Raw genomic sequence first — 14,714 nt, forward strand, 5'->3', positions numbered from 1 at the left:
TCCTCTAATACATGTACATATGCAGAAGGACGTTATCAAAATATTCTCAGGCACCCACACCCCCATCATCATTTCTTCCCTAAGCCTATGACGAGGAGCGGGTAAGTGGACTCTCCAGAGGATTTCAAGCTACGGCAGCTGGGGATTATGGAAGTCCTAGTCCTAGAACAGCTGGGAAGCTGGCAACCATCAACCTCAGGCTAGCGCTTGACAGATCCCAGGTGCCCGGGATGTATGGCTCCAACGAGTGCCGAGTATTTTATACAGACCTCAGCGAGTGTTATGTAGTCTCCCCTACATATGGCTACTAAGTACGTCAGTAAGGCTCCCAAATCCAGCCTTTATTTTTATGCATACCGGGTGTGAACCTCGCAGAGTGACATCCATTGAATGCATATGCTAGCTTGTTTCGATCTCTCTGCATTTCTCACAACAACCTATAGACTGGACACTAGGAATATGTCCACAATCTGAATGCCGGATTCATCATTTCCACGTTTTTCTGGGTTAATTCATGCGATCCAGAAATGACAAATCCCATCTAGTGCTTATTTTGTTTCTTACATTCATAACTGGATTTCACAATTGCCTAAATTCCTCTATTCCATATGTTTGAACCCAACCATGTAATGCTGCGGCAGCCAAAATGCGAAGGGTAACCGTTTGCATTTACGAGGGTGAAATAAAATTTAGTGTATGGTTAATGTACCCGTTTATTGAATGGACAATTAACAGGCTTCGTCTGACGCTTCTGCGGAGTACGTGTTCATGCACAATACTGAGGCCTCTGTCTACCTGCAGGACCCAATAAACATGGCACCCGATGCATTGTGCTCTATCACACATTACATAATACGATGCCATTAGATTACAGGAGGCTCCAAGTTTTATGGCTGTAAAGATTGAAACCTTAATCATTGTTGGTCTGGTCTTAGATTCCGGGGCCACATGGTTGTCCCATGCATGTTTAAATCCCCTCACTCTATTAGCCTCTGCCACTTCTGCTGGAAGGCTGTTCTATTTATCTACCACCCTCCCACAGTCCTAAGGATCATTAAGCGATGATCATGGGAAATGTAGTTTAAACCTAGTTGGAGACGCAGCACGTGGCGCAGGTTCTTTAATCATGGCTTGTTAATAGTATAAGGATAATTGGTAGTTTTCACACAGAGCGGGCTATCCCATTGGCTGAGATAGTAACCTCTGATGCGATGTTTCATTTTCAGAGAATGATCCCGGATCTACAGGAGGAGCCCGGCCGCGCCCCCGGGACCTCCCAGTAAGGAGCACCGCCCACTGACCACACCCCTTTCCGGGATGGACGGCCGGGAGTTTGTTCCTCCTCCTCACCTGAGTCACCGTGGAGCCGGCCGGATGAACCCGCCTGCGGGCCACAGCGCGGTGCAGCACCCGGGCCACTTCCAGCCCACCAAGTACTTCTCCTCCCCGCTCCCCATGGCCACCCACACAGGTAAGGGGCAGGGGCATGATAAATACACAGTACACAGTAACACAATGTGATAAAGGACACACCATACAATGTGTCACACACACACAGGGGATACAATGTGACACAACACAGGGGTTCAATGTGACACACAACACGGGGCTACAATATACTGATACAAATGTCACAGATATACAATATAACAACACAGTGATGGTGTGTAACATAACAATAACACAATGATAAAATGTAACACAGGGCGCGGCAATACACGTAACAGTGTAAAGTGAAATACATTGTAACCGTTGTGCTTCGTGTGTCTATAAGGTTACTGGACATTCACAGTATTTGTTGTTTTAAGAGCCATGTGGCTGGAAATATCTTAATCTTAACTGAAAAACAGAATATTTTCACCGATTTCCTTGAGAGTAGGTTACTGGCGGCTGTATGATGTGTTGTCAGAAGGATAATGTTTTATACATATTGTGTTATTTTATTGGGCTTATAATTAGAGGCTTGCAGGTGGCAGTTTGTGGCAGTTTCAGTGTAATCCAAACTGTTCTAATCGCAAGTCTGCGCCGAGCCCCCCATGAGAGCTCGTGGCCATTTTGGCACCTTCCTAAAGTGTGTATGATTTCTTTGTGTGTTTGAAACAATTCTTATTAATATTTATTGATTTATATAGCACCAACATATTCCACAACACTGTACAATGGGACCACAGATCAGCCTTTTAATCTTAACACTAAATCATCCTAAAAACAGTTTTTTGTTTTGTTTTTTGGAATGTTGACAAATTGCAATTCTTTGTTTCTTGCTATGTGTAAGTCAGGTTGTCATGGAAATGTGTAATGGAAAAGTCCTCTATTACCCATCCAAATACATACATGCATGCATATGGCTCCGCAGAGGTATTGATAGATACCAGCACTCGCATATCTATTCTCCTGTCACCATGGAAACAAAACACTTTATCCTTTCATGGCCACACAAACACTGTGTGCCAGCCACAAACACACAATTTACCTAAAAGCCTAGATTTGCCTTTCCTTTTGTTTTAAACTCATAAAGCACCTTGTTTTCTTACTGCTAATGAGCGTATATGAGATGCTAACTCCAGGGCCTTTGAAGCCGGATAATTCCCGTGATGTCGCAGTGCATTCTGAAGGCTTCCTGTACCCAGAAGGTTACAGAAATCCAAAAATCCTTATTCAGTTTTTTTTTTTGTTGTAAACAAAATAAATCAAGAAGAAAAATCACAAAACACTGACACTGAAAGCAGAAGGTTTTTATTATAACTGAGGGCAAAACGACCATTTCACACAATAATTCTGTTCTAAAATGTTAATTTCCTTCTGTTTACATGTATATTAGCCTCGGCTTTTCATTTTCCCATTTATTTTTATGTGGTCGCAAATGACTTCCTGACAGATATTTGAAAAAACGATAATAGTAGACGGATCTTTGGTAGATTTACTTAATCTGTAAACATGATCCACGCAAAACGTCCTTTGCATAATGGATTGTAAGCTCTGAGGCATCTCGCAATTGTTTCATTGGTGGTGTCAGACCCTATGAATGCAGAGACTGTAAGAAGCACTATTTTAATATATTATATATTTTATATATAATTAAAAAAATGCGTTGTACAGATTATCGCTACACTTTATAGTAAATATCACTTATATATTATAAAAACTACATTTTCACTTTCGGAGAGTTAAATTTTTCCTAAAATTCCAACGAATGGAGTTTGTTTTGTGAGAGGCATTCCTGCTTATGTTTTAATATTGTATCCATATAATTTTTTTTCTAATAAAGTTTTTATTAGGATAGAAACAATTATCGGAAAATCAGCAAATTACCCTTTGATTTTCCTGTTTTTTTTTAAATGTAAAATCTAGAAATGGGCTACTCAGCAATCTTACTTCAACAAAAGCCAAAACCTGGAAGGATATGCGAAGGTGATACACGGGGTCCAGAAGAGGACTTGGCAAATTGATTTGTTTTCGGCTACATAGCATTTTATTTTTAATTTTGGAATTTTGTAATCAACCTAAAATAATTATTTAAAATGTCTTAATGTTGCATGCAACATTATTTTTTATTTTTTTTAATATAGTTCTATTGCAAATTAACATCAAAACATTAACACATTGGGGGAAACGGAGTTCAGACTCATTCGCATTCTGTATTGGAACAAAAAAGGGTTGTTGTTTGTGAGTGGGGGGGGCAGGGGGTTTGAAGGGTCCTGCCTCAGATTTTTTTTACTTGAAGGACAGCATTTCTGCGACTGCAAGAGAAGAAAATCCAGTTTCTATATAAAGCGATGAAGTGTCAGTGTGAGAATGAATTGGCAGGGCATGTATTAGTGTTAACAAGTGCCTCTGGTATCCTTATGAAGACATACAATGCCCCCCAGGAGAAAGGGCCCAGTTATGTACGTGCGTCCAAGGGTTCACAATTGTTTCTTTTTTCCCCAAGTTTTCTTTTTCTATATTATTAAAAAAAGAATGTGCGAGGAGACATGTGACACATAAAGGCAGTTATTCACAAGTGGAAATCATTTACAATGCGGGCACTGACGTTTTAAATTGGTGCTAAAAATTCTTGAACTTTCCAGTGTTTTGTAGAAGAGGCCAAAATGTATCGAACCCCCCCCCCCATCCCATCAATGGCCGTTGCAAAGGGGTTGCACGCTTCAATCCGTCATGTGACTGGACACTAACCTTGGGGAATAAACCCAGAAATATATATGTTTAATGCAGAGACAATAAGATCAAATGTATAGGAAGGTTATTATCATGTTCTATTTATAGAATATTAACATATTCCCCAGCTGGATTAATGACATAAGCAAATAATATTTTATGCTTAAATTAACATGCATTTTATGGAAATCACAAAGCTATACATGCAAAGTAATCTCCCTTCACCAGGATTTACTTGCCAAAGGACATAAGATCAGACCTTTAATATTGGTTTCCGTCTCTAAGATGTTTCATCAATAATATAAAAAAACCAAAACATTTAAATGCCCTGTATTAAAATTATTTTAAACAATACACCAATATCGATGAATCTATATCAATGTATTCCGAAGCCTATAGAACATAGTTTTTTTTTTTTTGTTTATTTGTTTGTTTTTAATCATTAAAACATTGCACATATATGGAGATGGTTTCATTCACAGTTTTTTTTTTTTTTTTTTTTTATAGTTCCTAGATTTTGTATTTTTTATATGAATCTGATTTGTGTATATGTGGCTGTATACTTTTGTATCATTCCTAAATATAGATATGTCTTTTTATAGCACTCTTTCATCTCGTATAAACTTCCTTTGTGTTCTAACCAAGAAAAGCTGCCTTGGGTATAAAAATAATTTAACACAAGTCTGTACTTAGGGCATTGCTCTAAGAAGTCTTCTCCCTCCATTAAAATATACTTTACAGGGCAGACCTCCTCGGCCGACCTAAAGTGTCCTCACTCACCCTCTGTATGTGGCGCGGTTTAAAGGTGATCAGTAAAATTAGGAATCATGAGTTATTTTTGGTAACAGATCGGCGATCCCCATTTTTAAAATGTTCATTCTTACATTTCTGGTCAGTGATCAGAATTTAAATTCACAGCTAGAATTTTTTTTATTTTTTTTTTAAATACCCAGAAAATACAGTGAACTTATTTCTTGTAATACCTGCTTTTTTCCTAATATATTAGACTTCTTGAAGGAAAATATGAATCATGTCCAATACTTTTACATACTTTTTAACCTGCCAATTTTTAGTAACGCCTCCCTGTCCCTTTAAACTAATTCCATACTTATTGAAAAGCTAATTTTTACAATGCCACATTTTACCCCACTTTGTGTTTACCGCTTGCTTTAAATATGGCAGTGAGTTTTAGCAGTTTTGGAATAGCGCAGTAACTGTTATTGTTGCTAGGTTGATGAGCTGTGAATACTAATGAATTTCTCTGTGCTATAATGGGATTACAATTAGCAAGTGGATTAAACTGTGCCATGGAAATCACCAACACGGAATATTACCATTTGGGAGAACAGATACGGCGGAATTCCATGTATTTCTGATCAAGGTGCCTGGTCCCGGCGGTTTCCGAAAGTGATGTGCAGGGAAGAAATATCAGGGATATTTTCACAGGACAAAAGGGGAGCTTCTCACCCCACGTGGCTCACACACTCACTCCTTATTCAATGATATCAAGCGAAGATACATTCACTTAGGATGCTGATCCCAAACAACTGACCATTTGCCCACAATGTGTAGGTGTTTTTTGTGTTTAGGGACAATTAGCCTCTGCTTTCTGGCAGACGTGGGGTTAAAGCACCACTTACAAGCTGTTTACTACAGGGTTAATTGTTACCGTAAGTTGCATAAATGGTAAAGAAGCAGTAGCTGGCAGACTGTCCTACATTTCAGCCATGAATTTCACACCCTTTTAAAAGGCGCATTAATCTCTTATCCAACCTCAATGTACGATTGCGAATGAATGTATAATGTATGAATGTATGATTCCATAATTCACCTGTTTTGACCCACCTGCAGACTGTGCCTTTCCCTGGTGGGGTGGAATTATAGAAGAATGTTAAGACAGGCCGCTTTATGCTCGGCAGGTAACACGTGGTTTTGATTTCCCAAAGAAGGCTGTGCGGGGAATAGTCCAGTTGATGTAAGATAGTCGGTACGTGAGTGTACAAGTGCTTGGTATGTAGGTTTTTACCTTCAGTGAAAGCGTGCGCCATCAGAGCTCACTAACAGCAAAAGAGAGCAGGGATTACGTGACACTCACAAAAGTGTGACTTAGAGTTCAAGACTTCCATATTGCCCAGGTCCGGTCTGTAGCACTTGTTTGGCCCCTGTGGCTGTCTGGTCTTGGAGTAACGTAGGACTTTTTTCAAAATTAATTTGTTCGGCCTGATTGTGAAATCTCAAATTGCTTGTAAAAAAAAAAAAAACTTTTCAAGGCAAATGTGATATTTTCCTTCGGTGTAAGATATTTGTCCACTAAATGTATGATACCCGCGGGAATCTGTGGCTAAACAGAAGAGGAATCGCAGGTCACTGGTCTGTGGAACATGAATGACGGGGTGCGGTAGGACTGGCACTCCGTTAGTTAAACTTGTTGGCTAACCTTGGCCCTCGAGGTCCAAGTCTATTTCTGCTCTCGGCTATTGTTAGAGGCCAGTGGAGTTACCAAGAAAATTCATTATTTTAGCCTCGGTGACTGCAGAGTTTTGCGGTTAAAGACAAAATTATACTAAACGAGGCTTCATTATGCAGAATGATCACAAAAATGGAAAAGAGATAAAAAAAATGTTGCGGTTTGCATTTTTTTCCGCTGCGGTAAAACCTCAAACCCTGCTTGATCCTTGGCCTTGTTCTGGATTTAGGATGACATTAGGCCTGTCCCAAGTTTATTTCGTGTGCGTCTTTCTTGTTACTGTATTGTCACCGCAATATTCCTTGTGCAGGTTTGCTGATGTGGTGGAGTAAAAATATTACCACCATAAACCATGTATACGATTTAGGAGGTATATATATTTCTGTTGGTGAAAGCTGAGAAAGCACCACCTTATCATCTTGGGTTTGGGGAAACAGTCTTTATTGGATCCCCGAGCCAACGCTCCAGGTCACTTCTTGGGAACTTCAGAAAAGGGGCAGTATTAGCCCATGACATCATACCCTCTGTGATTTACCTTTACTACACATGTGTATGGTTAGGGAGTCGCTGTTATTCTGAATGTCAGCTCTTGTGTCGATGCACAGCTCGGAGAGGCGCTCCGTTGGGGGGTATCGTGTGCTGGAGATAAACTGTGAAGGAAACAATGACTTATCCGTTTGGTTCACGTAGAAGAAACGCACAAGGAATTGACAGAATTGATCTTCCAAGCACTCGGCAGTTCCCTGGAATGTGACCCTGCATATTTCAACGCTTTGCCCGCTACTAGGGGAATAAATGGAACGTGTAATAATTTTATATTTAAAGGCCCCGGGCATAAGGGAGTCTTATTTTATTTCTTAGATGTTCCGGGCACGTCCCTTTTTTGCATAATACACAATCCAACCCTGATCATACACGCGTGTGTCCGTAGGAGCGCGGTAATTAACATTCATTTATTAAGGCGTGATTAGGACAGACGTCGGCTAATTGGCAATACAGCTTGGTGTTTTCCAGTGTGTATACATTGATTTAACGTGGAGATGTGGTCATCGCTAACTGGTTTCAAGTCCAAGTGTTGTCCACTTTGGTCCTCATGGGGCTACTGTTGAATTTCCATAAATTCTTGTTAACCTTGTTTCACCTAACAAAATGTTTTAGTCCTTAAAACATTGGTTGTTTGGAAGTTCTCCAGTCCCCCGCCAGTTATACTCATCTTGGGGACTCGAGCTGTGACTAGATGTTCCCAGCACCTCATTAAAACCCGCAAAACTCAATAGTTCACATTGCGGCCCATAACACCGGGGGCCGGCTCCCTATAAATATCCACACTTCAGCTAACAAACTCTGTGATTAGCAGATGGAAGGGGGAAGAAAAAAATGAATGTTGTATTCCTCGTAGATTGCAGACGGGGACCAAAAACAAAGTTCTTTCGTGGTCTCGCTCTTTATCAAAGGTTTATTTATGGTCAGGTTTAATAGTAAGGATTATATATTAATTTGTCTGGACTCCGTACCCCATTACTACCTAGATTGGCGCGGACTGGACTGGGTATCGTTATTGCCGTTTGGAAGTCGGTCGGCCCATCCTCATGATATGTATGCGCGACCGTAGTGTTTTCGGGGTGTTAAATGTAACGGCCATTTTTATCTTGTTTACTCTTCTTGTCATATCCTCATATGTAACATTTCCATCTTCACCTTTCAAACCACGGGTCCTCCTCCATCACTTGTCTTCTCCTCTACCAGCCTCCCCCTCTTTCCCAACTTTGCATGTCATCTCAGTATTTATTTTGCTATAAATTAAGAAATATAATCAATATTTAGAAAGGACAGATAGATTTATTTGATTTGCATAAACAGATTGAGTGGCTGTTTTGCCGATATTTCAGCATGTCAGACTGTTTTATTGGACAAATTGATTTACAGCAGAGGGGAAAGCGGGTTGGAGGAGACCCAGCGCTGATAGGAAGGAGATTTAGAGGGGTAGATACTGCGGAGCCCCGTAGAGGGGTGACTTCTTTACTATGTGTTAGAGACATGACTGCCTCCTGTGTGTTGCATTCTTATTCTTCATAGTGATCCTGGGCTAAGGAATCCAGCTCTCTCAATCCACATTATCGGGGCTTTTAGGGCCGTAGAACCCTGTGATACCCTCAAACCCAACATTCTGAGCTCCCAGAGAGGCATCAGGGGCGGAATAAAAGACGGGAGTTTTTTTTGTCGGTTCCTGGTTCAATCATTTGATAAAAGCAGTATAATTACCTAAATGGCACTGCTGGTTCAATTATAACATACTTTTTTTATTTTAGTTTTTCTAGAATTGTTGCCAATTCTACAAACCATTTTGCTTTTATTTCCATTAATACAAACAGAAAATGCAACAGTTTTAAATTAAAAAGCATAAAGATGATAAAAAATGCTAAAGAAAATATTAAAGAATAAAAAAAAAACCCAAACTTGACATTAAAATCTAATTAAGTGCTAGGAATGACAGCGAAGTTTGATATAGTGTTCTTGTTTCCATTAGATGAAATATTGGAGATTCCGGGTTTGATTGATTTGACTCCTAAATGTGTCGGCTGTCTGATTATTCAGCGCCGCATCGTTTCCATTTATTTTAGGGAATAGGCACTCAGCCGAAACAAATGTATATATATTTTTTTTTACCTAAAGGCAGTAGGTGTGCGTTCGCGAACTGGGGATACAGGAACCAAGGTATAATTACAGGCAGGGAGCAGACCGCGTTCCTAGAAAGATGAGGACATTATTGGCAGCGTCTGGTAACAATTTATATACGTGCGGGAAGTGAATCTTGTTTCAATGACCAGTTTTCCTGTAGCTCAGGGGATTGCGGTGTCACCAGGGGACGGGGACGCGGGGTATTCCAGGGCTTCCCGAGGCCCAGGAGCCAGGGAACTTCTCCTTTATTTATTTATTTGGGACCATCTCGATGCACCTGCTTACATAAAGCTACTTCCCTGTTCACCGGCTTAGAATCTCAAGATATGGCTTTGCGTCTGAAAATATATTTAAAAAAAATGAAACTTTCACCTGCTGCTCCGTAAAAAGGCTGTCTTTCTAGGGACGTTAATAAAAAAGACTTGTTTGTGTTCTTTAAAAAAAAAAAAACAAAAAAAACCCCACACGTTAGTCTCTCCTATTGGCCACGGCTCACTCGGTGTGATATTTAAATAGCATTAATGGTGCCGTCACCATAGCAATGCTCCACAATAGATCTTTATAATGATGGTGACTTCTCTGTCAACATTAATCTTATGCACCTTTACACCCTTAATAAATATTATATACAATATATACACATGTAATGTATACTTTTGCACCAATCTGCTGTATAATGTAAATTAGATAGTTTTCCAGAATTCATGGTGTTGGCTTCTAAAGTGATTTACCTTTTTCAATACAATGTGACATTTGCATTGGGTGAAATTGGAAAAAGAAAGCAAATATTACTCAGAAGAACCCGTCGTTAGTTAAATCATCAAAAATCCAGATACACAGATTTTTTCTCACGCCTCCATTCCGCCCCCTTCTCATTTCGCTGCCTGGAGTTTACGGCCAGAGTCTGAGTATATTGGCTCCGACTAGCGCAAGCCTGACGCACTCGCTTTACTTATGGAGTGACACTCACACCCACGATCAGGGCGACAAGATGTTCAGAGGGCGGAAACTCACCTGCTTACCTTCTGAGTGGTCGTTACTGTCCGTTATGCTGTTACCGGCGGGATTTCTAAGTGACTCTGGCTCTCTCCATCACAAAGATTCTTTTGTAGTGTCAGGTTCATTCTGGCAACTAAATAATGGGCCTTGTGAAACTCCTAACTGGTCTGGAGTCTAACGTACTCGCTAATAAACAACCAGTATTCAAGCAGCAATCTCCGTTGTCATATCATTAAATCTGAGTAGAATATGTAAGTATCGGCTGCAGACTGCGACCGTTCGCCCGGAGATTGGGCAAAGTATCCTGAGACCCGGGGAAACCCAGACCGTACAGACACTCACACTCCATATTTACTGTGTTGGTAAACTGAGAGATAGCGTACCCCCCTTGGAATAAAACAGGGTAACTTTCTGCTATATATATTCATCTATATCACAGTGTATTCATCATCGTCAGATCATGCTCTGCTCCCACAACCTGTCAACTTGCTAATAGTTTGCGAAGCGGCAACAAAATTAAAACAACCAAAAATAGTAGAAATACAGAACCCGGTAAATCTCTCTGGGTTTGATTAGGACAGTTTTATTTTAATGCATTGTCGTCCAGCTGGTTTCCCACGGACTAAACGCACCCCTGTAAGTTTTATGAGCCCCAGTCTACCTAAAAAAGCCGAGGAGGAGGAGGGGGGATAGCTGCATAATTAGTTTATATGTCCCCCTCACCCTGACTGCCATTCCTAGGGGTATTTGGCCCTCCCCAAGAAGCTGGATAATGTATAAATCGAGACATAACCCCTGTGGCGGAGCTTTACTGCCCGCAGCACAAAGGACAGCCACCGAGTTTCGGAAATCACGGAGACGCGCTGGTGGTTTTGTGAAATGGCGTCACGTGTGGGTTGCTTGGAGGGAGAGAATGTAGGGTAAAGGGAAAATTAGCAGAAGCAACGGTTCCCTAATTTTGTGCGGTTTACAGCGTACATCACATTGCAAGCCTCACGTGAGCTGGGGTTACCGGCCGATGGGGCAGCCCGGGGATTGCGCACTCAAGGAAGTGATACTCATAGCCTACTTCATGTGACCATTGTGCTAACAGACAAGCATTTTTACCCAATGATAAGTGGAACAGCCTCCCAGCAGAAGTGGTAGAGGTTAATACAGCGAGGGGATTGAAGCACACATGGGATAGGCATATGGCTCCTGAATCTAAGGGGAGACAGAGTACCAATTACGAGTCTTTACGGCAGGAACATGGGTAGACTAGACGGGACGAACTGGTCTTATTAGCCATTAAATGGCATGTTTGTCGTTGCACCCTGTGCTTGTGGGGAGCGTTCTTCGGGTTTGTGTTGAGTCTCTTCTTTTCGCTTTGATGACGTTCCACCATTTTTTTTCTTCACAAGTTTTGTGTTTATTTTCCACCATTTAAGAAGGCGCCTCCTCTCTTGTTCATACAGGTGCCAGGAAGCGGCTTGCGTGATTAGATGCTTATTGTGTTATCTCAAAGGAGAGCGGAAAAAGATAAAGTTGATTTATTTAAGGGAATGCTTTGATTTTCTTTTTGGTGTTTACCCATAACAATTTTTGGAGTCCTTGCCGATTATCTCTGTGCGGGATTTGGAGACAAGAATGAAGTTAAACCTGCTCACCCCATTTAGAGACCTTTTGGAAGAATGCATAACCCTCCCAAATTACTCTCCCTGTAGATGGACCGTTGGTGTCTTAACAATGGAATAGCAGCTTTAAAAACAGAACAACACAAACAATGCAATAGTGTTTAAAAAACATGTCCTAAAGAGACAAATGACATCATGCGCTGGTAACTATCACTAGATAAGCTACTTGTTATGTTCCTGTCTATCTATTGTACAGCACTGTGGAATATGAGGGCGCTATATAAAACAATAATACGTACATGTGTTCTGACAGAACATTCTCTTAGAACGTCACATGATCACACCTGGTGTAGTGACTTGGTGCCCCGGCGTATGATGTCATACCACCAGCCATCTGTCGCTGTGTTCTCCGCCAAGGAGATGGATTTCGGTGCTACATGACGTCTGGCTGTCCCCTTCCATTAGACATCCAGGAACAGGACTACGGGTAGATGTGTGAGCCGGCTCTGGCAAGTTCACGTTGGATCTCTGGATCCTCGTGGCTCTGGAGAGCTAGGGAAGGACGTGTTCTGGCAGTCGGGAAAAGCAACGGAAACATTCGGTTGCTGTGAACAATCTTTGTTGAATTTATTTTTTAAAATTCATTATTATTTGCACATAAAACATAACGGCCCTACAAACAAGGAAGGCTAAACCAAGCCTTGAACTCAAACCCATCTCACCCCCATGTTTGACTAATTAACTGATTTAAATGGTCAATTCCCTCCCAAAACAAACTTTTAAATAATAAATTGAGTCGTTGAACACACTCCCGTTACCCGGACATTTTATCGGCTTGTACCCGGCTCGTCCTGGCTGTGAGTGGGGGGCGAGTGGTGATTCAGAGTGATTGTAGGGAATCTCCAGTGACGGAGCTCTCAGGAATGTCTGTGTAATCACAACTCACTCATTGGCAGCTCAGAGCTCGCAAATATGGACACCGCTTCCCGGTCACAGCCAAGGGAGAGCCAAGGCTTCGAGTACCTGGGGACGTTCTAATGAGCTGACCCAGACACTCACCGAATGGTAACCCTTCGATAGCCCATCATAAAGATTCTACTGGAATGGTGGCAACCAAACATGAAAACCACGACTTGTCTGGAAGTAACGTTATTCTGAATTAATTCACCTGCATTCAAGCATGGAGTTTTTGTGAACAAAGCACCAATTGGGATGTTCAGATTTTATTACATCAGATTAGAAAATGAAGGAGTCGGCCCTTTGAATCTATCCATTTACCCTGAGATTGGGGTAAAAACCCTAAGACTCTGGCAAACCGAGATCTCTCTTGTATGGCCGATGTGTTCAGTGAATGTTTGCCAGCCATTGAAATAACGGGTTTTCTGTATTTTCCCTCTTATTCTATGATGTGGGATACATGTGCAACATGTTTATAGCATCTGAAGGGTTAACAGACCTGCCAAATCCTGTATGACATTCTGATGACCGGGTGTAATTTATAGACTGTGTTGGGTTTTTTTGGGGGGGGGATCTGCCTTTCCTGTGAATCCGACGCACCCAACACCCAGTTACAGCCCACTTTTGCGTATTTAGTTATAATTTTTCTCCCTATTATGGATACGGATTTGGCGGCCAGTAGCTCACAGAAATCCTTGTTGATAAGCTCTTGATAGCCCGTCTCGTTTGATGGACAGCTGTCTGAATGATTGACATGTTCAGCTGATGCAGACGACTACTGTGTTAGGCTACGGGTGCTAGAAAGTTGCACAGTACATCGCAAAGCCATGGCACAGAAAGTGTTAAATCCAATTAATAAGACGAAGAATAATGTTTCCCTATGAACCCACCCCCAAAAAAATATATATTCTTTTAGCACTTAATTGGAGAGCATACGTTGGGCAGCTGAGTAAATAAAGAAACTTTCTAAGAGGATCTTGTTATTCTAGTGTAATATGTAACGCTGTTTGTTTTTATAAAGATGGTCCAAATCACCTGAATGCCTTCAAATATTCCTAAGCTATTCTTTCATAGCGACTCCGCTGTACAGATCACGTTCAACGCGACCGAATAGTTCACAATATGTTGCCAGCGTTTTATTTTGGAACAGCTGGACCTTGAACGCGACTGTGTTGAGACCGGTCCAACTGGAACCCAAAAGCCGATTATGACGCTGTTTGGACAGGTCCAGTGTGAAAAAATCTCTTCTGATGAAGTTGTTTAACGCTATATTTTTTTTTGCATGCTTGTCGCAGGTCCGCGTTTTGTCGGAATAAGAGGGTTAATACGGAGTGGCGTTGGGAGCCTCTGATTCAGTGTCTGGCCGCAGTCGCTGGTGCAGGGGAGTGGGTCGTGCGAAGGGGCAGAAGAGTGTGTGAGTGTGTGCGTGTGTGTGTGAACACTGCAGATGAAGCCTGGGAACCTGGCTTAAGGACCAGGCGGGAGGACAACCTCTGGGACTGGTCCTCCTTGCAGACTTTGGGAGGAGGGATGGAGGGGGTGTGGGATCCAAAGACCAAGCTTCGTTCTCAGGAACCCGCAGACGGCCCCAGAGCTGGTCCCCTTCTTCCTTCACAGCTTCTTAAAAAACAAAAACAGGGCGATTTGTGAAAAGATCCTCGGGCTTCTTCTTGTAACTAGAAGCAAATGCTGAGTGTCTGTTTCCCGTCCTTCATTATGTCGGTTCCTGCTCCATTATCACAGCGGGGAGAAGTTGCCATCAAACTTCCATATGTACCCAATTTCTGCCATATGCCTCAGGAGGGCCATGGATGCCAGGCTTATATCACATGACTGTATCT

General features: G+C 41.7%; 1 protein-coding gene across 1 annotated transcript in view; it reads left to right on the forward strand.

Moving 5' to 3' along the window:
- Window positions 1–1,317: 1,317 nt before the first annotated feature.
- Window positions 1,318–14,714, forward strand: part of LOC149278713 (BAH and coiled-coil domain-containing protein 1-like) — a 51,798-nt gene continuing 38,401 nt past the window's right edge. Inside the window, exon 1 of the mRNA XM_089501798.1 lies at window positions 1,318–1,471. Coding sequence (XP_089357924.1) covers window positions 1,318–1,471 — 154 coding nt within the window. The remainder of the gene's footprint in view (window positions 1,472–14,714) is intronic.

This window comes from Sceloporus occidentalis, unplaced genomic scaffold, assembly GCF_023333645.1.
Source record: "Sceloporus occidentalis isolate IW3139 unplaced genomic scaffold, rSceOcc1.0.p SCAF_182, whole genome shotgun sequence".
Lineage (NCBI taxonomy): Eukaryota > Metazoa > Chordata > Lepidosauria > Squamata > Phrynosomatidae > Sceloporus > Sceloporus occidentalis.